Source organism: Rutilus rutilus (genome assembly GCF_951802725.1).
Source record: "Rutilus rutilus genome assembly, chromosome: 2".
Classification (NCBI taxonomy): Eukaryota; Metazoa; Chordata; class Actinopteri; order Cypriniformes; family Leuciscidae; genus Rutilus; species Rutilus rutilus.
In genome coordinates, this window is record NC_140210.1 from 15,239,169 (window position 1) to 15,267,050 (window position 27,882).

The window sequence follows — 27,882 nt, forward strand, 5'->3', positions numbered from 1 at the left end:
GGGCGTTTACACTGACTTCTCACAGCAGACCTTCAGACGGAGCGTTCAAATCAGAGGGCTAAAATCAGGCTAGGAAAAATGCCTTTTATTTCTAAATCATGACCAATTTTTATGTAAAAATCATACTAACATTATAAGTGCACCCCAGGAAACATTATAAAACAATGCAGTTCATGACCCCTTTAATATATTAATAATATTATTTATATTAAAAAATATTAATAATATGTCATGGTTGAGAACCACTGGTTTAGCACTAATCTCTATTGGCTTCTCCCACTTTACACACTATGTAGATTCACATTTTATCTGAAATACTTTTCTTTTTTAAATTAGAATTAGATGTTTTCTGAGAAATACAGCTTGTAGAATCTGTCTCCCTCTGTGTTTAACAATCAATCATGCATCTGCTCCTAAGAATCGTCGCGACAAGGGAAAGTGACATTGTGTGACATTATCAGCATGTTGGTAGTCTTTTTGGAAGTACTTGTAGAGTAACCGTCCCGCTGGTTTGTCTAAGGAGCTCGACAGCCTGAGAGTGAGTGACACCCTCCAGACTCTGTCCGTTGACTGTCAGCAGCTGATCACCGCGACGCAGACGCCCGTCCTCCACCGCGGCTCCCTGTGGAAACAGCACTGTCACATACACTTCACGCTCAGATACACAAATAACATTCCTTTCTCAGTCAGAGGACCGTGTGTCGTGCACATGCTGCAATTCATGCAAATTGGACGTGTGTTAGGACATGCATTGATCTCTGTGGCTCACTGCAGTCAATAGATTTACTCGACTCACAATTTCTAGCTTTCTTGTGTACCTTGGGAAATATGTTCTTGACATAGATGGGCAAGTCACCATGGGAACTGCCAAATCCTCCTACAATACTGAAGCCAAGCCCAGCAGAGCCACGTTCAAGAGCGATAGTCTGGAACTGAGGAGAACTTAAACGCACACAAAAGACAAATAGAATTAAACCCTTTTTTTTTTTTACAGAGACACCCTACTGGAAAACAGGAGAACAGGAGCAAAGATTAATCTTTTAGTGCAGTTGGAAAAGTGAAAAGCAAGCATAACACTTCTATTGAACAGGGTTGTCTGAATAGTCTGGGTGCCCTGGAGGGGGAAGTCCTTTATCTATGTGTAGAATTCTGCTGACTCTAGAGTCTCACGGCTTTAAAGACCTGCACTCGCAAACTTGCTCCGAAATATCCACAAGCAGACATTTTAGTAAAAAGGGCAATTTTAATATATTTCATGGACTCATTGAAGGCAGCGTTGGGATGAAACCAGTAATAAATCTTAAATGCTAGCATAAATCCGAGCCATCGTCAGCATAATGTGAGCATAGTTGACTAAAGGTTCTGTAGGATATAAAATACTCATTTGTTCCAGTGACCCACACATTAAAAAATTGTCCTGGGCCGCATTAATTTTAGTGATGAAACTTTTCAGATAGAAAGTGTAATATTGAATGAAAATTAAAGGTACAATATGTAAGAATTTTGCATTAAAATATCCCAAAATCTCAAGGCCAGTGTTGATTACTTACAATATCCCAAATGTTTCCAACTAGTTTTAAATCATGAGAAAATTGCGATTTTAACCAAGGAAACGGGGCGTTAGAGCAGGGGGGAGCTGGGAGTCGCCAGTCAATTGCGTCATATCCGCGTTACCCTCGGTTTCCGCTCGTACTGCGTGGAGTCCTGGACAAATGCGGAAGTTGTAGTTGTAGCGTCTATCAAGCAACAAACGTTAGCTTGTTTTGAACACGTAAAACTGCGCCGCGTTATCACAACAATGAATTCGACAAATACAGTAACATCTAACGTTATGATAACTAATTTAGTTTTAAGCCTTACCAAGCTGATTGCTGTTAATTCATTTTAATGAAATAAAAGTGTGATGAGGTTCAAGAGTCAGGAAGGAAGAAGACAGGGGTCGGCGTGACTGGGACTCGTACTTTATTAAAATAAAACAAAACAAACAAAAGTCGCGCACAACGCGCATTCACCGTGGCAACCGCGACGGCACAAAACAGTTCAAAAATGAGAGCTCGGATCCACCGGTTTTCTTTCTCTGCGTCCAATTTCTCTCCAGTCTCTCGTACGAATCCTCAGTCTCTCTCTCGTTCCAGCACGGTCTCTCCACGCCAATAATACTGCAATAAGCCACAGGTGTTCGTCATTTGGACTTGACCTACTTGCGTCCTGCTCGTCTCGTTTCTCTCTCTCCCGTTACAGACCGCGCTGAACCACGCCGCCCTCGCCACAAAAAGCATGTCATTAAACGCAACATTTATAAAAATAGAACTTAGCCTCATCCATGAACATGATTTTTCGATTCCCGTCTGACTGATTTACATCCACGGTGGAGTTGAAAACAACAGTTCCCATCATTCCACGCTCCTTCACATCGTCATCAAGCTACGCCGTTGTTGTTGTTTGGAATGTAGCGCCCTCTAGCGGCAGAAAATGTTGCGTATTGTACCTTTAAAGCAAACTGAGATACAGCTGGCAGTTAAATAGAATTACTTTCTAAATCTTATTGGAGTTCTTTACATATGAATAATGGGTGAATAAATATAATTTGGGATATTGTTTGTTTTTAACTTCTACAATTTAATGTATGAGGTACCAAGTGCCCCAGATGGAATATGAAATAAATTTGATTGTACCCAAAAGGATGAAGGCTCACCAAAAATACAGGGAGTGAATGAGGGAGTGATGGCAATAAAAAATTATATTTGCTATTGTCTCCTGTTCACCGCTATAGAACTATGACGACTTCCACTTCTGAGAACCTCGGAAATGTGAAAATGTGTAATTATTTATGAGTCTATTGCCTATAAAATAGGACTCCACTTCAGAATAGTTTGACAGTTTCTATATTGGAAACTATACATATTTATTTGGAGTACCTCTGGTGGTTGAGGGTAGTGTACTTTTCTGCGAGTCCAGGTGAGGAGTGAATTAAAGATGAGTGATCTTTACTGAAGCTAGCTCCATCTGCACAGCCACTTGGCATCACCTTTAATCAAACACACAGAGTGTGACATTCATGGAAAGATGAGCTCTGTGTACAACGATTGAACATTTTGATTATGTTTTGTATCTGAAATGATTTGATATGTGTCTGATGATGCACACCTGCAGTGTGACGGCTCCGCTGCTATTTCTCAGGAGGGAACTTGCCTCAGTGACTGAGAGACTTTCTGTTGATGTACCGTTAATGCTGATGACTCTGGCACCCAACTGAAAATTCAATTCAGTTATTTGTGAATAGTGGGTTGTTGCCACTTTCCATGAATAGGGTATTCAGTTTGGTGTTTTTTTTTTGTAATATAAAATAAAGCTGGTATGAAAAGTAGCTCGTTTGTCAAATGTTCACACTGCCATTCAGAAGTTTGGGTCTCTACTGCTCTAATGCTCACACAGGCTACTTTTATTTGATCAAACGTACAGTAAAATAGTGATATTGTGAAATATTATTACAATTTAAAATAACTGTTTTCTGTTTGAATGTATTTGAAAATGCAATTTTTCAAGATTCTTTGACGAACAGAAAGTTCAAAAGAACAGCATTTGTTTAAAAAGAAATGTTTTGTAACATTATGAATGTCTTTACTGTCACTTTCAATCAATTGTATGCATCCATGCTGGATAAAAAGAATTTCATTCTACTTACTGACCCCAAAGTTCTGAATGGTATTGTACATACAATTTGTTGTATATCTTGAGGTTTCCGATGATCCACACTTTAATTTTTTAGATTAGATGTTTTGGTATTTTTGCCTTTATTTGGGATAGGACAGTACACTCTTAAAAAATAAAGGTTCGAAAAAAAGAGTTTTTGCCATAAAAGAACCATTTTTGTGTCAGTGAGGAACTTTTCAATGAATAGTTCTTAAAAGAACACTAAAGAGTGCGTCTCTTTTCTTGGTTTGAACGTTTTAATAATCTTAAGTACTTTTTCCACTATTAAGAACCTTTAGATGAATGGAAAGATTCCATGGATTTTAAAGGTTTCTCATGGAACCATAGATGCCGGAACCTTTATTTTTGAGGGTATATGGAGAAATTCTAGGAAATGTATCTATACACAGAAAGAGAAAAAGGAAAAAGGGAAAAGGGACTGGGAAAGAACCACAAGCCGGGACTCAAACTCATGTTTCCCAAAGTGCAAGTGCACTACATTTTGGAGAGCTGCCCACAAGGCTATTGGCTCCAACATCAAGCTTTTCTAAACATAAAGAAGGCTTTCAGGCCCAATTTCCACAAAGTCTCAAGCGTTCTCATTCTCTCTCTCTACCTGCAGTAGTCCTGAGCGTGCTGCAGGTGTGGTAGGGTCCAGGTTGGAGATGTAAATCATTGGATCTCCCAGTGTGTCTCTCAATTTCAACTCCACAGACTCACACTCATGCTGGGACAGAATCATACCAACCTTATATTTACTACTGGATCATACGGTTACTGCAGCAACATGCCTTAAAAGTGCTCAGAAAACCAAACCCACCTTCTGAACGGTGACAGTTCTGATGTCAACGTTCCCGTCCAAAGCTGTGGAAAAAGAGGAAAACTCATTGATGGTACTGATGAATAGAACTGAATAGTGAATAATTATCATGCGACAGACGCTCTTACAGTCATGTGTGCTGAGAGAAGAGAGAAGAGGGGCGTCCACCTCGCCCACCTGCCACAACAAAAATAGAACACTGGCTCTCAAACACTGCGTATAGATTGTGCACCGTGTAGATCTGATAAGTTGTGCTTGTGTGCTGTATATACAGTATGGCATGGGTATGGTATGCATACTTTGTTAAGATTCAAGATTTAATCTCCATCATACATTAGCATTCAAAAGATTTGGGGTAGGTAAGATTGTTTTAATGAAGGAAGGCTCACCAAGTGCTCACCCAATGCTGCATTTATTTGATCAAAAACTATCTTTTTCTAAATATCATTTATTCCTATGATGGCAAGGCTGAATTTTCAACAGCCATTACTTCAGTCTTCAGTGTCAGATTTTTTTTTTCAGGATTATTTTAAGAATAGAAAGTTGAAATAGAAATCATTTGTAACATTATAAATGTCTTTTTTCGTACTTTTAGTCAATTTAATGCGTCCTTGCTGAATAACAGTATTAATTTATTTTAACAACAACAACAAAACAAATCTTAATGACTTTTTTTAATTACAATGTAGATATACAATATTTTCTAATTTGTAATGATCATATTAGACTTTTTGTGTTATCAGCTGGTCTAACTCCACCATGATTTGAAAGAATTATAAAAATCTGATAACAAAACAACAACAATAAATGGTTAAATATATCAACATTAACAAAAAAAGTTGACACCCTAATGTCAACTCAAAGTGACTGAGAGTAATGGCTTACTAAAGCTCTTTATTTCAATTCTGTTGGGAGTTTATTTGTTTTGCCATTGTCAAGTCAAGTCACCTTTATTTATATAGCTTACAAGTTCAGTGATGGTTCATTTTTGTTGTAAAAAAAGTTAATTTATATATAGCCGCTCTGGAGAAAACAGTGATGTCATCGTCCAGCTCAGTTCATTGTTTACATAATAGCCTGAACTTAAACAGAGCATATTTTAAATAGAAATATTTTCTTAAATTATAACACATGAATATTTATTGTTTTAGATCACAGAGTTCAGAAGTACTGCATAGCAGGAATAATCCAGTTGTGTAATGCATTTACCTGATCTCCATATGATGAAGCTTTAAAGCGTGCCACCTCTAACAACACAGAGCCACTACAGCTCTGCAACACACACACACGGAGAGGACATAATTAGTCCTATTATGATTTTGAAAGAAATGCATTAATTACTGTATTCATGAGTGAAGTGTGTTTGGGTGCACCTGCAATAGCGCACTGGCGTAGTCCTGGGATGCAGCTCGGATGTCCTCCCCATTCACAGACAAAATCTGGTCACCTAGCAACAGCCTTCCATTCAAGTCTGCGACCCCTCCTCTTGTTATCTCCGACACAAAGATTCCAGTGTCATTCCTGCAAGACATGCGGAAAATTATGAATTCTGAAAACACTTGATTCTATGTATTATTCATGGCCTACTGTATAGTGTGCAGTTCTGTAATGTAATTATTCCTATAGAATAACCCACCTTTTACCCACAATGCAAAGCCCTAGTCCCTGTCCTGGTTTGCAGTTCAGTTCCACACTGAAGAGGTCCCACATGTCCTCGGGTGTGTGGTTCTGCAGGGTGTGTGTGGAGTGGTTCTCTGTCACAGGGTCTCTGTAGATACACAATCGCACACGCTGTGGACTCAAGCGCAGGACACTCAAGGCCTCCTCATGAGTGGCCATTCTCAGATCAATGCCGTTCACCTGAAGGAGAGAACAGAATGGAGAAGAGCCATTCAAAGAACCTTGGAAAGGACAAGTAGATTCAATATTTGCCTGTTTGGATACTCAGTTCAGTTTAATCAGTCCATAAATATGTGCACTGTACTTTGTTGATGTCATTTTTTATAACCTAAGCCATGAGTTTACACTAGTAATGATAGTTCCTCTGTGTACTACGTTTGTGCACACTTTGGGTCAATGGAAGTTATTTTTGAAGAAATCAATAAACTACATTCTGTTCAACTTCACTGGTCAATGTTGAAGTTCTGTACCTCTAGTATATGATCTCCTGCCCACAACCGGCCATCTCTGTGTGCCGCACCATCCTTGTTCACTTCATGAATCACTATTACTCCCTGGGAAAGGAAGGAAGGAAAGAAGGAAAGAAGGAAAGAAAGAAAGAAAGAAAGAAAGAAAGAAAGAAAGAAAGAAAGAAAGAAAGAAAGAAAGAAAGAAAGAAAGAAAGAAAGATTATATTGTCAGCATTTAAGTGGAAAGTTGAATTGAAAATTTGACAGTTATTCTTTAACACATGCTGGAAAATAATCAATATATATTTAAAAAAAAAAATTTCACTTCAAAAGCTTTGTTTATCTCCACATGAAAAAGCCCCAGATATGTGGGGAAAGAAAGAATATTGATTTTGCTCCCATTTTGATTTCTGGTGATTGCAACATTGCTTCAAAATAATTTTTTTATTTAAAGGAATATTTAATATGTTTTATCAAGAGTATTTCTAGCCTTCTGTCAATGCCACAAAAAAAAAAGAAAAAAAAAAGACTCGGATTTACAGATCAAATAATAAGCATTTTTGTACTCCATAATTAAAAGTACTTCAAAAAAAAAAAAAATACAAACTTCATTGTTCTGGTTTTAAAAACCTTCTGTCAGCATGCAAGTGAATTAGATGAGTTGAAATGATTTCCTGCACTAATCAACAGCATCTCATCATTTAAGTTCCATTTGACCTGGAATATTTCTTTAAAGGGATAGTTCACTCAAAAATTACAAAAAATGAGAGTAGTTTCAAGAAGAACATCAATTAGTGATGATGTTAAATTGAGTCAGTTTCCCACTCAAAGCTATTGTATGGCTTCTGAAGACCTGCGCTATAGTGCATGAGCCACTTTTAAGGTGAATTCCATTAGAGCATGACAATAACAATGATAAGGTCTTGGGTTCAGTTCCCAAGCAGTGCATGAACTGATAAAATGTATATGTTAAATTCAATCTAAGTAACTTTCTTCTAAACTCCTTTTGTGTTCCAAGGAAGAAAGAAAATTCAGGTTTGCATTCAAGTTGCTTCATTGTAATTCAAGTTTCGACATTGTGTAGTCTAATAAACTCAGTTTTTTCTCTAAAAAACTCCTTAATTTCTCACCAGTAGTGTGTTGCAGCCTCCTACTATGCTGAGGCCGAGCCCCGTGGAGCCCTTGCAGATATCAATAGTATTTATACAGCCAGCTATGATTGGACATGTAAGGGGGTCCGAGCTCACAGAACACTGGGCCAAGTAAGAAGTGCTGTGAGGCCCAGTGCGAGAGCTCTGATTGGCTGTTGAGCCGCAGTCAGCTGATGAAACGCCAGATGATGGAGGAACACAGCAGCTGGAGGGCATGTGACTGGCAGGATGACAGGAAGGCTTATGATTGGATGTGGCATTGACTGGAGCAGGAAGACCAATGTTGAGGCTCTCTGAGGAGCGAGATTTCAGTTTATCCTCTTTGCTGATCCTTCCATCCTATCGGCAAACAGAATCATGAGAACAAAGAGAATGAGAATGAAGCAGGCAGATATTTTGTGTCATGTGTTTGTCTAACATTTGGTTTGACTGTTTTACCTGTGATAAAACTGAATGTTGACCTTCTCTGACCATATTCATATGCATGCCAGGAGATTTAACAGGACAGTTGTCCATCTAAACAGATAAAACTGTCATGAGATGACATAAGATATAGATGTCCAGTGAAGCAGACATGTGGTAAATTAAAGAGTATTTCAGAGTAAATTAAATAATTAAATAAAGAATTTCAATGAACTTGTCAGACACATACAGCTAGCTATGCAAAATTATTGTAATGAACTTGTTCAGAATGTTGTTTTTTGACAATGATTTGATTTGTTAATCGAGCATAGCTCTATAATTATTATGCCTTTTACTGTTTTAAGAAGTATTTTAGTTTATTTATGTGTGTGTGTATGGCTCCATTGCCTCCTTTACTGGTCCTGTAGTCATTTGTTTCTGTGCATCTTTATTCCTGACGAGAAAATTAAAAATGTGAATCAAAATATGTTACATGCACACATAAAAATCCCCAAAAAAAGAGACTTTTGGTGAAATTACTTCTAGTTTGATTTCAAATTTCATACAGTATTTTCATTACAAATGACAAATATCAGCATCAAAATTTTAGTGAAATATTGAATTGAAATTCTTTCATGGCACTATGCATTTGATCTGGTCTAGAAATATTGCAGAATCTCTTCCTCTATTTAAAATTTTACATTCATCTCGATCTCACACTTTTGGACATCACAGTAATAATATACATAAGCTACCTACAGTATATGATGAGTATATTATAATGCATGTGTTAGTCTGCCTTCATGAGAAAAAGTTTCACCTTGTGAGCAGAATCTTAACTTTAGCTGGAACATTGTTGATGATTGCTGTTGCATTCTGGTGACTGCGTCCATACAGCACTTGTCCATTTATCTGCAAAATATACACATTACCATGAAGAAGACAAAACCTCAACCTTTGATAAGAGACATATTTCACGAGTTTTGCTCTTTTAGTTATGTTGAGAAGATTGGGGGCAATTGTAACATTTTACATTGTCCTTTATTACTCACAGACTAATTCAACTCTACATACCATGTTTTATAACTTTTATATGTGCCACATACATGTAACATTAATAGAATTATAAAGAGAAAGGCTAGATAATATTATCAAATTTAATAAATAAACCAATCACAAAAAAAATCAGTGTGTACAATGGTAACACTTGAAAAAATATATATTTAATTTATACGTGTATATTAAAAAAAAAAACTTAAATAAGAGACTAGTAGTATTAAAATGTGCTACTATTCCTTTATTTATTTCTAATACTAATACTATTTGGATAATTAAAATATTGTAAGACTTGACCAATTCAAATTTTGTTGCATTACTTTTGTTACAATCAAACCTCAATAAAATATTTGATGGTAGCTACCAGTGACAGTATAAGTTGTTCATGGTAACTTTTAATCAACATCCTACAGAAAAAACGATAATAGTTGAATTCAAAGACATTAAACATTGGAAAATTTACATTAAAATGTAAATTTTACTGTACAAGGAGTTCCTTGGTTCTGACCAAAGAAGAGCACTTTGGAATCTCCATTAGGCATCATACCTGGCTGTGCTTTAGCGCATCTCTCTATAGACCTAAGGCCTATAGACTGTAAAAGTGGTCAGGAATCTAATATTTCCCCAAAACATAGTTTAGTTCTGCTCGTATAACATGAGGCCGAATATTTCACAATTCTGTTTTCAACAATACAGATCAACAGCACTGCCCGACAGTTTCAATCAAATCCGGTCATAAGTGGCAATAGACCTTTTTGACGATTTCATACAACATTAATTTATTTCGATTTCATTAACAACAGACTGAGCTTGGCTTATTATACAGAGAAGATGCATTAAAATGTAGCCTATAGGCTACTACGAGATAATAACTAATACAATAGGCTACCGCCAATTCACGGTCATCCACGAAGATTAACAGCTACATCCGATCCCGAACCTCACTGTCTGCTGAACTTGCGCAGAAACATCAAAATAGACATAACCAGCTTTTTAAAATTGTTTTTAAAACTCGACTGGTGCTAGGTGACGTCACCTTGCCCCATTGGATCCACAACGAGCTGTATTTAGAGCTTGATTAAATAAATGCTTCGTTTATAATAGGGAGGACGTCTAAAGCTATGAAACTTTGAAAACTAAACATTTAGACTATTTTAGCACAAATGATGAGCTTATTTGCTTATTTTTAATAATTCTTGACAAAATTAAAATATATTCAAAGTTTTTTATTTTATTTTTTTGAAGAAAAGTTTTGGGTGGGCCTGTTGGTCCAAGGCCCGTAAGGCCCACCCATAAAGCCGTGCCTGCTTCTGTATCCCGTGCATCATGAGAAACTGAATGGGTTTGCTTTCTAATAAAAAATATATACAGCATAAAGTCTGGAATAATTTGAATGGCCAAATGAAAAGTTTCTGTTATTCAGTCAGAGTTCAGGAGGTGGTTCTCACCTCCAGTAGTTCATCTCCCACTCTAACCCGACCATCTGCAGCAGCAGCCCCGTCTGGTTTGATCTCTGACACGTACACGTTCATTCTTCCACGCGCTCCATCTCTGTTTTCTGACAAACACAGTCCCAGTCCAGAGCTGTATGAGCCACAGTCCAGATCAAACATGTGAAGCTCTCCAGGCAGACTGCCATACCTCTGCTGCATACGGCCTGCTTACACACACACAAACATGTCAAAACATCCAGACAAAACAATACAGACACATTAGTGGACACACTAATAGAGGCATTGACTTGTATTCTGAGCTAAGGATATTTTTGATTCCCTATGATTTACTCCTAAGGCTAATTTAAACCTTTCTGCATTTCTGCAAGCAGTTTTCATCGTCGAGACGGTTCCCTGCTCCTCACAAAGTAGGAGATTTCAGGTTTGGTCTTTAGGGGACATTTGGTCCCCTTAGTGTAACACACACAAACATACTCCAGTAAGAGGCTTGCTCATGCTCGCTGTGATGATGTGAAGCCTCTTCTGGCAGGGGTGGTCTCTCTGGAACCTTCAGCACTCCATCTGTTTCCGAGTTCACTGGCCTAGAGGGCAGTTTCAGGAGGGGAGGAACTGAATGTGGAGGCTTCCCCAATTTCCAGTCTTCTGTACGCTACAAATGCAATATAAAGAGTGGTTATATTCTTCAGAAAATACATTATTTAATCTGTTCTCTTTTAAAATCTCAACAGTATAGCAAATCCAAAAATTCCAAATATATATTTTCTTGTTAATAAATACAGACCCAGCAATTTGATTTGTGCAAAGAAACATGGTAAATAAAAAACATTTCATTAAAAAAACATGTAAAGAAAAAAACATCTCGGTTATGTATGTAACCCTCATTACATACCCTCATAGTCAACGTTACGACTGATCGGGATCACGCTTAGGGAGCCTGTCATCTTCGACTATTGATAAAACGAGCCAATGCACATTGGCGTGTGAGATTTGCATCTCGCGCTCCGCCCCAAAGCGCGGGTATAAACACGGAAGCGGATGCACGCACCTCTTGTTTTTCGCTGAGGAGCCGAGTGGAGCCCGGAGTCAGCGGTGGTCCAGCAATAGTGGCGACGGGACTACGTCTCCGTTCCCTCCTTCAGGGAACGAGGGTTACATACGTAACCGAGATGTTCCCTTTCAGTCGCTCACGTTCAACGTAGTTGACGTTTCGACTGATTGGGATCCCAATTAAAACGCCACTAGTGCTGCCACCTTCCAGTGCCTAGATAAAAGCCTCCTGATCCACCCGCATTATTGAGGCGGAGATGGGACAGGGCTTAGACCAGGGAAGTCACTGTTGTTCCGCAAGACCCACTCAGTTAGACTAGGATAACACTGGGAAAGCGTGCCCTTTCGATGGAAGGAGGGATGCTATGGAAGCCACATCCAGCCCGCAGGGAGGTAACATGTGGAGGATACACATATGGAAGGGGCGTTACCAGGCAGTACACCATCTGGAATGTCACTGAGGTGGCTCCAACCTATAGAAAGGGGAGACTCATCCGGTCAGCAAGGGAAAGACACAGGCTCGCCACAGGGAGCCGTACCGTGGAAGAATACACATATGGGATCGCCGTAGGGATCACAACATATGGACCCAGCCTAGCACAAGTTCCACCAGTGCATACGAGTGGTAGGCCTAGCATCGGACGCTCCGCCACATCCAATGCCGAAGGGGTGTGGAGGAACACAACAGGTTTGGCTAAAGGGGAACTCAACTGGAGCAAGAATGGCGCACGTATCTTCAAGCGGGGCTTACGGTGTTAACTAGCTTCTATGTGAAAAGAGCACACGGGAAGCAACTGGCTCAACATGTAGGCTATAGAATCTAGCAAACGTGTTAGGTGTCGCCCAGCCTGCAGCTCTACAAACATCTGTCAGTGAGGCACCCTGCGCCAACGCCCAGGAAGCGGCTACACTTGAATGAGTCTCTTGGGACTCATTCGCCAAGATGATGGCATCCACTATCCAGTGGGACAACCTCTGCTTGGAGACATCCTTTCCCTTCTGCTGGCCTCCGTAACAGACGAAGAGCTGGTCTGAGGTCCTGAGGCTTTGCGTTCTGTCCACATACAACCGCAAGGAGCGGACGGGACAGAGAAAAGCCAGGGCTGGGTCTGCCTCCTCCGGGGGCAGCGCTTGCAGGTTCACCACCTGGTCCCGAAAGGGAGTGGCAGGAACCTTGGGCACATATCCAGGCTGGGGTCTCAGGATAATGTGAGAGTTAGCACGCCCGAATTCCAAGCACGATTCATCGACCCTCTTGATGGAGGCCAAAGCAAGCAGGAGAACTGTTTTTAAAGACAGAACTTTTAACTCAGCTGCCTACAGTGGCTCAAAGCGAGGTCTCTGCAGTGCAGTCAGCACCAGAGCTAAGTCCCAAAAGGGTATATAGAGGGGCGTGAGGCAGATTCAGTCTCCTCGCTCCCCTCAGGAACCTGACGATCAGGTCGTGCTTTCCCACAGATCTCCCATCCACTGCATCCATCCACACTCCGAGCAGGCGGAGGATCTGCCACCGGCGGCGGGCTGCTGGGGCAGGATGTGCCGAATGGCCTCCGTCTGCAGCTGGGAGGCAGAGAACTGTTGGGCGCAGTTCTCTACCGTGTCGCCGAACAGCCCAACCTGGGAAATAGGGGAATCCAGGAACCGAACCGAACCTTGTCCGCATCTCCCATAACGGCCAGGTTGAGCCAGAGATGGCGCTCCTGGACCACTAAGGTGAACATCGCCAGACTGATCGCGCAAGCCGCAATGGCCGTACCCCGGAGGGCGAGGTCAGTTGTGGAGCGGAGCTCACCTATTAGCACACGGTCTGGGCTACCCTCGTGCATGTCCATGAGTGCCTTGGCCTGGTAGACCTGTAGCAACGCCATGGCCTACAAAGAGGAAACGGCTTGCCCACAGGCTTTGTAAGCTCTGCCCGTAAGGACGGCCGAGAACTCACAGGCCTGAGAGGGGAGACGAGGATCCCCCGTCCAAGAGGCAGCGGCCGCCAGACACAGGTGTGCCATGACAGACCGCTCCACTGGAGGGATAGCCTAGTAACCCTTCACCGCTCCTCCGTCAAGGGTAGTGAGGGGGGAGGAGCTACTCAGGCAATTTATGGCAGTGAAAGGTGCCGTCTATGACCTGGTAAGCTCTCCATACACTTCGGGAAAGAAAGGAACCGGGGCAGTGGGCTGAGACTGTCATCCAACCGAGACTGTTCGGGACATGGTGGAGGGTTCCACTCGAGCCCGACAGCCTGGGTGGCCCGTTTCAGCATAGCTGACAACTGTGGATCCGGCTCGGCTCCCAGAGGGAGATAAGGCAGCCGAGTCATCATCTCCAGAGGGGATGTCCTCCTCTGTCCTCTGATAGAGGAGTGAGGGGCCCACAGGGATTGGTTACCGGGTGGGGAAGCCTTCACTATAATTCTCCGATCACCCATCCCACACGGCACCCTAGGGTGGAATGACATCTTGAAAAAGACGCAAATGCACCCGTGTTCCTCTTTCAGGAATGAAAACTCTCACCAGTGCCGGAGCACACAGGGGAATGATTGCGGCAACACTGACAGGGATGGTGAAGCACCAGTGAAGCACTCAGACAAACAAACACAAAAATGCTGTTAGAACAGCTGTTGAGAGCTCAGAAGGCTCGCGACCACCGCTGCACTCACGCTGTAGAACCACCAGCACCGGGAGAGACTTCCAGAAGGAGCACCGACACACTCGCTCGTTGAATGAATCAACACTCTTCAGAGACACCGTCATGAAGACCGATCGGCTCCGAAGTGAAAGACAAGTGGTGTGTGCATCCGCTTCCGTGTTTATACCCGCGCTGCGAGGCAGAGCACGAGATGCAAATCTCGCATGCCAATGTGCATTGGCTAGTTTTATCAATACTTGAAGATGACAGGCTCCCTATGTGGAATGTGAGCGACTGAAAGGGAACAGCCTTTATTAGATTTTTGTCATCTCATGGATCAGGAACGGTTGTGTTTTATTGCTATTTACCCTTCTGAAAAAAAAGTACTCGCAACTGTATTGAATGTGTACTTTTAGTGTAGTCTCCTTCAAATCTTAAAAGGATATATTTAAAAAAAAACGGTACTTGCAGATAATACAATATTACTCAAATAAAATGCCACTTCTCTTTAAAGGCCCCTTCACACCAAGAACGATAACCATACGCATAACATCGCTCTGTTTATTATAAGCGTGTTGCAGTTTTGTCATCTGCCGCTTTAAATGTTCGAGCTTTTACAGCAGGATGGATTCTGATTGGCTGTCAATGTTTTTCAGTCATTAGATGGAAAAAAATAATTCTGAAAGTGAGTCCAACAATATCGTTTCACAGTGGCGATATCGTTGCAGTTTTTTTTTTTTTTTTTTACTTTAGCGTTCTAATTATCATCCTTGGTGTGAACAGGCCTGAAGTACACTTCCATGACTATGTTTCTTATCACACTTCAGTACACTTAAAAAGTGCACTTTATAATAATGTAAAATTAAAAGTATAATTTTAAAGTACATTTTAAATAATGTTTCAAATCATGCTTCTTCATACATACTTTGGTGTGTTGACTAACATACTTAAGTCCATATAAACAGTACGTAAAACTGATGCATATTTTTTTATATTACATTTAAAGTGACTATATGTTTATAATAAATTGCAACTTCAATAAAACATCAATACAAATGTGTAATTAGAAATGTATTTAAATACATTACACACAAGTTTTAATAGAAATGAAAAAGTATATTTTAACTTGCCATAAATGCTTGTAAGTACATTACATTATAACCACCTTTCAAAGACAACTGAAGTAGCCTAATTATGAAATTATAAAGCTGTAATACTTAAGTGAGTCAAAAAGCACTCTAAATTGCATTTAATATAAATTTACATTTTAAGAAAACTACATTTTCAATTCAATTGTAATTAACATAAGTGTTCCAAAATATTACAATTAGTTCAAACTTAAGTATCTTTATTTTTTTTTTTATTTTTTTTTTTTAAGTATTCTTTAAGAGTACTTATTTTCAGCATGCAGATAATATGTAACTTACATACATATATTAGATTATTACTATGCAAACACACATTACAGACCTTAAAGGGAATGGGGCTGAAGGGGTAGGTTGGGGAGAGATTATTGGGGATCTTGGGATCCTAAAGAGGAGACAAACTTTCATATTACCATATACATCTCCTAAAAGACACTAATGATACACACAATAGCATAAGCAGAAATATACCTGATGATTCTGACAATTTGATTTTGATACATTGTCATCTTCAGCACAGTTGCCAGGGGCTGAAACCTGGGCATAGAGAGGAAATAAATGTTTTATGTACTCAGGTTTTGTCTTGTCTATTGTATATTCTAGCACTGAGTATGAGTATTTGTGAAGTGATAATGTGTGTGCATGTGTGTCTCTGTGTTACCTGAGGACTCTGCACTAGTAGCTCAACTCTGTCTCCTGCCTGACGAATTGCCTCAACGGTTTCTTCATGAGTGAAATCACTCACATCTACACCTTGAACCTGCCAAAACACATTAAAAATGCAATGTGTGAAGTTCTTTCTCCCGAGTCTCTCATTCCTTTCAATATACTTCTACTTTCAAGTTAACCAGTTTGCCCCAGATTTTCTTTAAACTAATCTTGTTATCAGTGTTGGGAGTAACGCGTTACAAAAGTAATTAATTACTGTAATGCATTGCTTTTTGCTGTAACGCGGTAATGTAAGGCATTACAGGGGGGGAAAATGTAATATTTTACTCGGTACAAATGTCAGTAACGCGCGTTACAAGCAGTTAACCTGGAATAAAGTGGTAGTTTTTTTTTCCTTCATGCAAATTCGCCAAAATCACCGCGAGATCAGCAGAGGAGAAACGTCCGCGCAAAATGTTTCACTCCGTTTCCATGGCAACTCTGCGCCGCGGCCGCTCCAGTGTTTGAAAAATAGACAGTATGGGTTTGAAAGCGACATGAATGTTCAAAGTTCACGCGCACGGCCATTGATTAAACCACGTCAAAATCATGCAGCATTTACAAACATCTAGAATTAGAACATTACTTAAATAAAAATCTCATTAATATTACATTATACATTTAAAACTGATTTTGGAGATCTATGACTCGTTCATAGACCAAATGGCCTATGCCCACACTACTGCAGTCACTCACAATAATAATAAAAATAAAATAAAAATATTTGGCTTAGTTATTTTTATTTTTGCTAAAGTTTAACCCTAAAGTTTAGCCCGGGCAAAAGTAAAAAGATTTCTGTACCATGCGTCCATGCAAAGTACCATGGTAATATTTGAGGTACCAAGGTTATATCTGAGGAAGTATGTACCATGGTAATATGTACGGCAGAATGTACCATGGTTATATCTGAGGTACTAGGGCATGTACCATGGTAAATCTGAGGTACCATACTATGTACCATAGTAACATACTGTACAGTATAGTACTTCAGATATTATCATGGTACCATGATAATATCTGAAGTACTATAAAGTATGTACCATAGTTATATCTGAGGTACTATGGTATGTACCATGGTAGGTACCACGGTAAATCTGAGGTACCATACTATGTACCATAGTAACATCTACAGTACCATGCAATGTACCATGGTACCATGATAATATCTGAAGTACTATATAGTACCATGGTTATATGTAAGGTACCATGGTACTACCATAGTACTACTATGGAATACCATGGTACTACTATGGTATACCATGGTATGTACTATAGTACATCATAGTAAAATTTCTTATGGGTCCAAGCTCAGTCGGATACCACATCACCTTCTACTGGATGTGTAATGAGCTAATTGAGCATCATAAGCTACATTTAGATTTCCAAATCCATATTTGCAGTTATTTGGGTGAGAGTAACTTAAAAGTAATGCAATAGTAGTGTAATGCCTTACATTTTAAATACAGTAATATTGTAATGTAACGAATTACTTTGAAATGACAGTAATAAGTAATAAATAACGCATTACAGTTTCGAAGTAACTTGCCCAACACTGCTTGTTATCTAGTTTATTTAGGTCAGAGTAGGAGTGATGCATTAGCTTATTATGACCAGCAGATGGAGATCATTATACGTCACCCAATTCCCATCGCTGTTCATCAACACTAACTAGCCTCAGCCTCATGCTGTCTGATGAATATTTCACACAAAATTTGCAAGAGCAGAATAAAATCACCAATTCCAATCTGACTATCTGATTGTGATTTTTTCTATACCCAGTGTCAAGTTGTTTCAAACTTGTATTTTTTTTCCTTTCGCAAAAAGTGCATTTTTGAAAAGTCTCCTGGCCTGACCTTTTCAGTATAATGAAAGGGAATGAACTAGGGCTGTCAAGCTCCAAAATTACAAAAAAGGGAAAAAAAGAAAGAAAAGAAAAAGAGTAGTTATTACAGAAATAATACACATTAAGAGAATATACGGTTACACTTTATAGTAACACTTTATTTTACAGGGTCCTTGTTACATATGTTACATGTACTTACCATAGTAATAACAGTAAGTTATGCATAATTACATGCAACTAACCCTCAACCAAAGCCTAATCCTACCCTAACCCTATAGTAAGTACATGTAGTTGCTTAATATTACTCAGTACTTAAATATATAATTACACTGTAACAATGACACCTTAAAATAAAGTGTAACCCACTTTATTTTAATGCGACGTTGTTACTGTGTAATTACACAACATGTAAGGCATAACATTAGTTAACTACATGTACTTACTATAGGGGTTAAGTTAGGGTTAGGGTTTGGTTTAGGGCTAGTTGCTTGAAATTATGCACACTGAAAAAAAATGATATGATCAATAAGTTATGACAATGTATGTTTTTGCATTGCTTTAACTCATCAAAATAAATTAAGCAATTTTCAACTTTTTAAAGTTATACAAGATTCAACTCATTTTTTAAAGTCAGTTTTAATGTAATTTAAGTTGAAATGACTTGATTGTACAGTGCATAATTTACTGTTTCACTGTAAAGTGTAACTACACCATAAAATAAAGTGTTATACTTAGTTGCTAATTTTTTTTATATTAAATGCAATTAGCTAAGTAGGATTTAAGTACGTCTTTATACGTCATTTCATAATTATTTCAATTGTCTCTGAAATACTGTTTAAGTGTCGTGCCGAATGCACTAGAAGCATATATGGTTAACTAAAAATACTTTCATGTAATTTCTGTTGAAACTTCTATGCCATGTATAACTAAGCATGTTCATGTGCTTTAGTACGTTAATCAACACATCAAATAAGTGTCTTTAAAACACAACAAAGGATTAAAGCATACTGATTTATAATGTACTTTAAAGTAAAACTTAATGTGACATGAAAGTCTATTCTCTTAAGGACATTTAAGTGGCTTTTTTAATTAATATTATATAATCTGCATAGCACAGTTTTTGTAAAAAATATACTTTGATTTGAAGTACAGTACAAGCGCACATTCAATACATTTAAGTGCATTTCATCAGATAACTGAGAATGTACTTTTATGATTTCTTTATGGTGCTTTTTGCATCCTTTTAAATGCTTGGCAGCCTGAGTTCTCATTTACTTTCTTTTTAAGAGTGGTCAGAATAATAATAAAAATAAATCAATAAAAAAACACTTTTTTTGGTGCAGGTTTGTAATGAGGCAGATGTTGACAGAATTTTCTGAATTATTTTGGTGAATCATACTTTAAAGTCATCTTGAAATTAAAATGGACAATTCTTATTTTTTATGGAAAACAGAAGTTTTTTTAATAAACAATTTGTCCGTGCACATAATTTTTTATATATATAAATTCATGAGCCCTCAAAATCTTTAATTAAAATAACTTCCTCTCCCTCTTTCAACAACATCTCTTTTCTTATCTAATGACGTGTTTACTGGGACGTGGGCGGGACATCCTGTCACTCACATGAGATCACAGCAATAACAAACTAAAATGATCCATCAATTCAATAGACAAAATCAAGTCCTGCCCTATTTTTTTATTCGAGAAGCTGTTTCACTCAGATTTAAGTCGCAAGGCAAGGCTATCGCAACTTCCGTTTCATGCTAGCTTTAATCATAGGATTATTTTCAAGGTTTTCATGGCATCAAATCTGAGAGGATATTAATTATATTCTGCTTTGTGTTTTGGGTAACACTTTATTTTACAGTGCCCTTGTTATACAGGTTACATGTACTATAGTAACAGCGACATATTCATAATTACAAGCAACTAAATCTAAACCAAACCTTAATCCTAACTCTAACCCTATAATAAGTAAATGCTGTTAAATTAGTACTTATATGTGTAATTACATAGTAACAAATAAACCTTAAACTAAAATGTTTGATTTATGTCTGAGAAATAATTGGTACTTTCAGAGTTCTTCTGATCCCAATTCTTTATTGCCAGTTTCTTCAATGTTTTTTATACAAATAGACTGCTGTGTCATTATTTGAGCAAGTTTTTTCTGTTATTGGTATTTCAGACATTGTTCTTGGCTAGAATAAGCACTAAAGTAGAGCAGGCCAATAGTGAAAAGCCACTCTTTAATAAAAACACAAGCACACACACACACACACACACCTGAAGAATTCTGTCTCCTTTCTTTAGAGTGCTGTTGTGTGCAGCTGGACTGTCCTCCGCGATATGTTTTATAAAGATGCCCCGTCTCATTTCTCCATTGCTCAGTCGACTGCCCATACCACGACCCCCCACCACACTGAAGCCAAGGCACGTGCCCCTAGCCCTAAATAATGTTACTCTAGGACACAGGAAAATATCCCCGTTACACATGAACACACTAAATGTGAATGCTGGACTATTTTGTTATTTAATTGATACCTTCTAGGCTGACTCCATGAGCTACGATCTTTCTCATGTGTCTCCTCTTCATCTTTTCCTCTCCCTCGTCTTTGTCCGTTCTCACTCTTCAAGGCCGTTTTTTCATCCTTCACCTTTTTTCCCAGTCGTTCACCGTCCTCTCTTTGCTCTATTTGACTGTGGTTATCTATTCTTTCATTCTCTTCTTCAGCTTGAGTCTTTCCATTTACTCCTTTTCCATCTACTGTACTTTGTTGTTCTGAAATGCATTCTCTAACACAAAGCAAATATGCATTAAAACGCCATAAGAAACAACAAAACATAAAAAAATTCTCCGATTCCTTACAGGGGTTCAAAAGGAAGGTTCTGTGAGAGCCGGGATTGGACAGTAGCTGTTCTGTGTATTTCCATGTCCTCTTTTGATTGGACGTAGCTGGCTCTGTGCATGTCCAGGAAGGCAGCAGGTACGTACATCACTCTGAAATACACCAAAACACACAAGAACAAGCTAAAAAATTGTTTGACTGAAGCTGTATTGATGAAAAATACAATCCCAACAACAAATGAAATGTGCTACTTGATAGATCATCACCTTTCTTTACATTTTTTAAAATTAGTTTTATCTCTCCAACTTCAATAAATCAATAAAGATTCAAGTACTTATGTAGTCTAATACATTTTTTTTTTTTTTTTTTTTTTTTTACTTTAACAATCAAAAGTTTAGGGTCAGGAAGTTATTTTATTTTTTTAAATAAATATATACTTTTATTCGGCGTGGATGCATTATATTGATCAAAAGAGGCAGTAAAAACATTTATAATGTAAAAAATATATATATTTCAAAGAATGTTCATGGTTTCCACAAAAATATTAAGCAGCATAACTATTTTCAGCATTGATAATAATGAGAAATGTGTTTTGAGCACCAAATCAGCATATTAGAATGATTTCTGAAGGATCACGTAAAACTAAAGACTGGAAAATTCAGCTTTGCCATCACAGGAGTAAATTAAAACATATTCAAATCGAAAATTGTTTTAAATTGTAATAGTATTTCACAGTATTATTGTTTTTTTACTGTATATTCGATCAAATAAATGCAGCCTTGATGAGCACAAGAGACTTCGTTCAAAAACATAAAAATGTTTTGTTATAAAAATGTGTTTGTTTGTTCATTTATATCTGAACAAACCTATTGGTAACACTTAACAATGAGGTTCCATTAGTTAAGGTTTGTTAATACATTAACAATGAGCATTTTAGTTCAGGTTAATTTACTAATGTTAACAGATGCAACTTTTGATTTTGATAATGAATTAGTAAATGTTGAGATTCACATTAACGGAGATTAATAAATGCTTTAGAAATATCTCTCATTGTTAGTTCTAATAACAAATGTTAACAAATTAAACCTTGTTGTTAAGTGTTACCAACTTATTTTGTGGAAAGAAAAATAACACTATTTGTTTAATATAATAAAATAAACAATAAATGTTATTTTAAATATATTATAAATATTACATGTTATGGTTATCTTGTAGTCATTTAAATTAGCTTTATATAAAAACAGAACTAGAAATCAATGTTACATTTAGCCAAAGCTAGGTAAACACGTGTGTGTGTGTGTGTGTGTGTGTGTGTGTGTGTGTGTGTGTGTGTGTGTGTGAGCACCTGAGATCAGGTCCAATCAGTGAATGTCTGCGTAGCATAGCTCTGGCTTGTGCATTGGTCAGGTTGGTGGAAGATTCTCCATTGATGGCTATGATTCCATCTCCCACTGCCAGTCTCCCGTCTTTACTGATCGACCCGCCATGAATCACAGAGCGGATTATGATGCCTGAACCATCCCTTAAAGCACTCACTGTCATTCCTACACACACACACACACACACACACACACACACACACACACACACACACACACACGCACGCACGGGCACGCACACATACACACGACACAAAAGTGTCATGCACACATTTACAAAGTAACATAAGGCTATGTGCTTGTTTTGTTGTCAAATGTATTTTGATTTTATCTTTTTGTTCATTACCTTTAACATCTTTGTTGATTTTTTTTTAATTGTTACACTATTTACATTTTACTTGAATGCCTATAATAGGCTGTTTAATGGCAGGTTCTATTGTCACAAATTACCCCATATAGTGTAAAAAGATCAATGTCCGTCCAATAAACTGGATTTTGTTTTGTGGGCAGTAACAGTAGAAATAGCTTTTGTGTACCCAAGACTATAAGGTATGTGCCTGTACAAAAATAGGCTTTCAAAAATAAACCGACATTGAAAAATATTCACTGAAGTAAAAAGTGTGACAATCAGCCCCGGGCCATCCCACATGAGTTATTTTAACTGTATACGTATATCATTAACAAAAGTGTGTGTTAAAGTGTGACAGTGAGTGTGGGTGTGACAGGGGAATCTCAACCACATCAGACATTTCCTTATTTTAAAACTACCAATGGAATATCATCATCCGCTAAATGTCATTTACATACCCCATGAACCTCTCAACTGTCTTACAGATTCATACTCTCTTATGATATTTCTTTTCTCCTAGAAACAGTGAAAGTGCCGGTGCACCATGCAGAGTCAGTGTGTTTGAGAGGGTTTTAAAACCCCTCACCTTTCATGACATATTAAATGGTGGCTTTGACTCAGTGTTGTATTAAAATCACAGTGTGTTCCTTCAACAATTAATTTTACGATTATTAAGCTGAGCTTATTTTCTACATAATGAACTTCAAACCAATGCCATTGACATCATTGTGGGTGTTAACTGACTGGTTGGCTTTGTGCTAGCCTACATTTCAGCAGTGATCAATCTGTCTAAATTGCTCTCAATTTGAATAATGCACCATGCAAGCCTATTTTAAATCTAATATGCAGCTGATTTATGAATAATTAGCAGTCCACGCAAAGAGAAAAGACAGGCAACATAAACAGACGTGAGAGCTAACATGCAAGGAAACACACACCAAACATGGAGACAACACTATGGTCGTAAAGAATTTGAGATTCGTTGATTTTTAAGTTTTTATTTTCAATTTGAACATCCATTTATCATGTTTTGTGTCTGAACAGTCAAATTACAGTACAATCATAGTGCGCTAGTTACAGCAGTGCACATCTGACCATGTAAAGCACAGCACAGGACAGAGATGACACAAGAGAACACCAGAACAAAAGACACACAACACATCACGATTTATAATCTCTATTTCATCATCCAACATAAATAACTGACTCATGAATAACTGACTGTAACGTCAATTAAAAAAAAAATTAAGATGAAACGGGATGATGGAATTGATGAATTAAATAACACTCATGCAGAGCTTTGTGTCAAATTGGATGAATATTCATTGGAATAAATACTTGATCAAAAAGAAAGAAAAAGATCAAGTTTTAATGGGAAGCCATAACTTCTATATTCTTCACTGAGCCTCAATGATGGTGTAGCTTTATAAACACTGCAGGGCTGAACAATTTGGATGGCCTGAGGCCAGTGTGTGCTTCGGGCAGCTGAAGTGTCACTTACCCTGCTAGGACATGTATTCTGTGATTTATTCAACATCATTGTTGCAAATTCTGCTAAAATATGTCTCCATTGTAAAGTTGTGGAGCTGACATTGATAAAGTTTTGTTAAAATTGCAAGTGATTGATTTGTCAAAATCTTACATGCATTAGTAAAAATAGGCTGCAGACGTTTAACAAATCACTGTGTGCCGTCATTTTTTGGTTAAAAAATACAGTACAAACTGTAATATTATGAAATATAATTCCAATATTATTTGGATTATTTTATTTTAAAATGTAATGTATTCCTGTGCTGGCAAAGCTGAATTTTTTTGCATCATTACTCCAGTCATTAGTGTCACATGATCCTTCAGAAATCTTGCTGATTTGGTGCTCAAGAAACATTTATTATTATTATTATCATCAATGTTGAAAACAATTATGCTGCTTTATATTTTTGAGGAAACCATGATACATTTTTATTTTTTCTAAATTCTTTGATGAATAGAAAGTTCAATTGAACAGCATTTATTTCAACTGGAAACATTTTGTGACATTTTAAATGTCTTTTTTGATTGATTGAATGTGTCCAATTTAATATTTTTAAAGGAATACCATACTATACTTAAAGAGACAGTTCACCCAAAAATGAAAATTCTGTCATTAATTACTCACCCTCATGCCAATCCAAACCTGTAAGACTTTTATTCATCTTCGGAACACAAATGAAGATATTTTTGAGGAAATCTAGGACCTTTCTGTCCCTCCATTGACAGCTACGCAACTGACACTTAGACGCTTCAAAAAGTTCATAAAGAGATCGTAAAACGAATCCATATGAATTGAGCGGTTTAGTCCAAATTTTCTTGAGACTCGATCCTTTATATGATGAACAGATTGAGTTTAGGCTTTTATTCACATTTAAACATTCATCAACTCACACATCAGTTGTGTTAAAAGGAAGCTCAAGCATGTTTGCTTGACGCGTGAGAACCAATGAGGTTCATTCTCGTGTTACGCAGCGCCTTTGAGCTTCCGCAAGAACCAATGAGGTTTGTTTTTGCTCGTCAAGCAGGTTCAGTTGAGCTTCTGTTTATTTTTGCCGATCAATGTTTAAATGTGAATACAAGACTGAATTAAATCTTTTCATCATACAAAGCGATCGAGTTTCTTCAGAAAATCTGGACTAATCCGCTCAAATCATGTGGATTACTTTTACGATCTCTTTATGAACTTTTTGAAGTATCAACGTTTCAGTAGCGTAGCTGTCAATGGATGGACAGAAAGCTCTCAGATTTCATTAAAAAGATCTTCATTTGTGTTCTGAAGATGAACGAAAGTCTTACGGGTTTGGAACGACATAAATGTGAGAAAATGATGACAGAATAATTTTTTTGGGGAGAACTATCCCTTTAATAATATCTTACTTTTTCTTGTAATAAGAATATATAAATATTGTGGTAGGAACAGGGAAAATAATGGCACTACTACCCAGCAAAATAAATAAATAAAAATAAATAAATTTGTTGAGCTCTGCAATGCATTATGTATACTTTGACTTGGCTGAAAACATCAGAAAAACAGAGAGAAAAATCACTACTCTTTAAAACCATAAATACAAACATGCAAACTAAAGTACATGCTAAATAGCAAAATCATTATGCAAACCATCATATCATATACTAATACAAAATGTTTCATCCCTACTTAATATAATGCATGTGTAGCTTCATCTGGGATAGTTTGTGAGGTGTTTTAAGATCCACACCCAGAGCTGCACCACACACATAAACAACATCTATACACACATGCAAACACATGTTTTACAGATCTCTCACAGAGCTCACTTCTCTGTGAAACATACTGAGGATGTATAAGAAGACAGACAGGAAGAGTGTAATGAACAGGGTTAACATACCCAGACTGGAGTTTCCCCTGACTACAGTTATGCTTCTCTCATAGCCACTAGTGGGGATGGAGACAGTTTTAGCATCAGCCTCCATCTTGCTGTTCTGACAGTGGGAATTTGTCTGGAACACAAACAGAGAAAATCATCAGGCATATTTATTCAGTGAAATTGCCTATTTCCTTTGCATATGCGATAAACAGAAAGCAAAAAGGATCTCCGGAGCTGCTAAGGACCCTTTTAAACATCTGTCCTTCAGCCATGCTTCATTTCCAGTGTTGAAAGTGTTTATTTAGTACACAGGCATCCAGATCTCGAGAGACATCCCAGGAGAGTTGGTGCCAGCAAATGTGTGACTGAATGACATTCATTGCAACAAGAACAATCTTCTGATGAGTAATTTCTTACACTTTTTTTTAAAAGTCATCAACAGATGATGTCAGATATATATCTTGTTGTCAAGGCAAGAAACGCAATTTTCTAATGCTCACAAACTTCTACCAAATCCAATGCCTGGCTCAATGTATCAAACCCAGAACATAGTCAGGTTCCAAAATGACCTCTTGACAAGGGCCAAATGCAAGTAATATGTATTTGGTAAATAAACTAACATTAAAAAGTTTGGTGTCTAAGATTTTTTTAAATGTTTTTCAAAAAAAGTGTCATCGGGGCTGCATTGGATCAAAATACAGTAAAAATTAAAAACAGCTATTATTGTCTAAAAACGTAAGAAATTATTAAATTGTTAATTTATTAGATTATTGAAAAATAAACAGATGAATACAGACAAAAAATACACTACTGTTCAAATGTTCTAAAATACAGTAGAAACAGTAATATTAAAGAAATATTGGTAACACTTTACCATAAGGTTCATTAGTTAACATTAGTTAAAGGGATAGTTCACTTTGAAATAAAATGTTGGTATGTTTTAGCTTACCTCAAGGGCATCCAAGATGTAGGTGTCTTTTTTTCCGCAGTAGTTTCAATTTTGATATTTTTAGGTCAATCCGTTCTTGTCTGTCAGTCATATAATGCAGGTCTATGGTCACTGTCTCAAAGAGCATGCACAGAGTCCAAATTAAAACAATTCCCCATCGTCCAAATTAAACAATTCCCCATCGTAAGTACACATTGATGGCCTAAGACACGAAACGAGCGGTTTGTGCGAGAAAACGAACAGTATTTATATAGTTTTTAACTCTTGTAACACAGCCACGTCATGCACCAGTCTGCGCACACGTCACACACCAGGATGCGATCGCGCCCTCAGATCACTTGGACGTGTGCTGTGTTATAAGAGGTAAAAACTATATAAATACTGTTCGTTTTCTCACACAAACCGCTCGTTTCGTGTCTTAGGCCATCAATGTGTACTTACGATGGGGAATTGTTTCATTTGGACGATGGGGAATTGTTTTAATTTGGACTCTGTGCTTGTGTTTTGAGACAGTGACCATCGACCTGCATTATATGACTGACAGACAAGAACGGATTGACCTAAAAATATCAAAATTGAAACTACTGCGGAAACAAAGACACCTACATCTTGGATGCCCTTGAGGTAAGCTAAAACATACCAAAATTTAATTTCAAAGTGAACTATCCCTTTAACTACCTTAGTTAACATGAACTAAGAATGAACAATACTTCATCAGCATTAGCATTTTATTTTATTATTATTATTCTTTGATGACTCACATCTTAATTTTTTGTTTCCTCAGAATTTTGGAGTCCTACATGTAACATGTGCAGAGATTGTGGCTCTTCTCACACATTCAGATCTAAGCTTTTAAAACACTTCAGGTTGGTACATGGACACAGACACAGTTTTAAAACATGGAATTCG

The 27,882-nt window shown here is 37.7% G+C and overlaps 1 protein-coding gene across 1 annotated transcript in view; it reads right to left on the bottom strand.

The window, feature by feature from the left end:
* Nucleotides 1-383: 383 nt before the first annotated feature.
* Nucleotides 384-27,882, bottom strand: part of LOC311285938 (multiple PDZ domain protein) — a 52,146-nt gene continuing 24,647 nt past the window's right edge. Inside the window, exons 17-41 of the mRNA XM_084401824.1 lie at nt 26,046-26,157; nt 22,265-22,463; nt 20,940-21,071; nt 20,615-20,866; nt 20,357-20,534; nt 16,184-16,282; nt 15,994-16,059; nt 15,848-15,907; nt 11,180-11,354; nt 10,700-10,908; nt 9,016-9,107; nt 8,604-8,649; nt 8,232-8,309; nt 7,773-8,132; nt 6,664-6,747; nt 6,150-6,373; nt 5,887-6,034; nt 5,723-5,785; nt 4,642-4,690; nt 4,514-4,557; nt 4,310-4,420; nt 3,148-3,252; nt 2,919-3,028; nt 819-942; nt 384-622 (exon numbers count right to left, since the gene is read on the bottom strand). Of these exons, the coding sequence (XP_084257950.1) occupies nt 458-622; nt 819-942; nt 2,919-3,028; nt 3,148-3,252; nt 4,310-4,420; nt 4,514-4,557; nt 4,642-4,690; nt 5,723-5,785; nt 5,887-6,034; nt 6,150-6,373; nt 6,664-6,747; nt 7,773-8,132; nt 8,232-8,309; nt 8,604-8,649; nt 9,016-9,107; nt 10,700-10,908; nt 11,180-11,354; nt 15,848-15,907; nt 15,994-16,059; nt 16,184-16,282; nt 20,357-20,534; nt 20,615-20,866; nt 20,940-21,071; nt 22,265-22,463; nt 26,046-26,157 (3,285 nt within the window). The 3' untranslated portion in view covers nt 384-457. The remainder of the gene's footprint in view (nt 623-818; nt 943-2,918; nt 3,029-3,147; nt 3,253-4,309; nt 4,421-4,513; nt 4,558-4,641; nt 4,691-5,722; nt 5,786-5,886; nt 6,035-6,149; nt 6,374-6,663; nt 6,748-7,772; nt 8,133-8,231; nt 8,310-8,603; nt 8,650-9,015; nt 9,108-10,699; nt 10,909-11,179; nt 11,355-15,847; nt 15,908-15,993; nt 16,060-16,183; nt 16,283-20,356; nt 20,535-20,614; nt 20,867-20,939; nt 21,072-22,264; nt 22,464-26,045; nt 26,158-27,882) is intronic.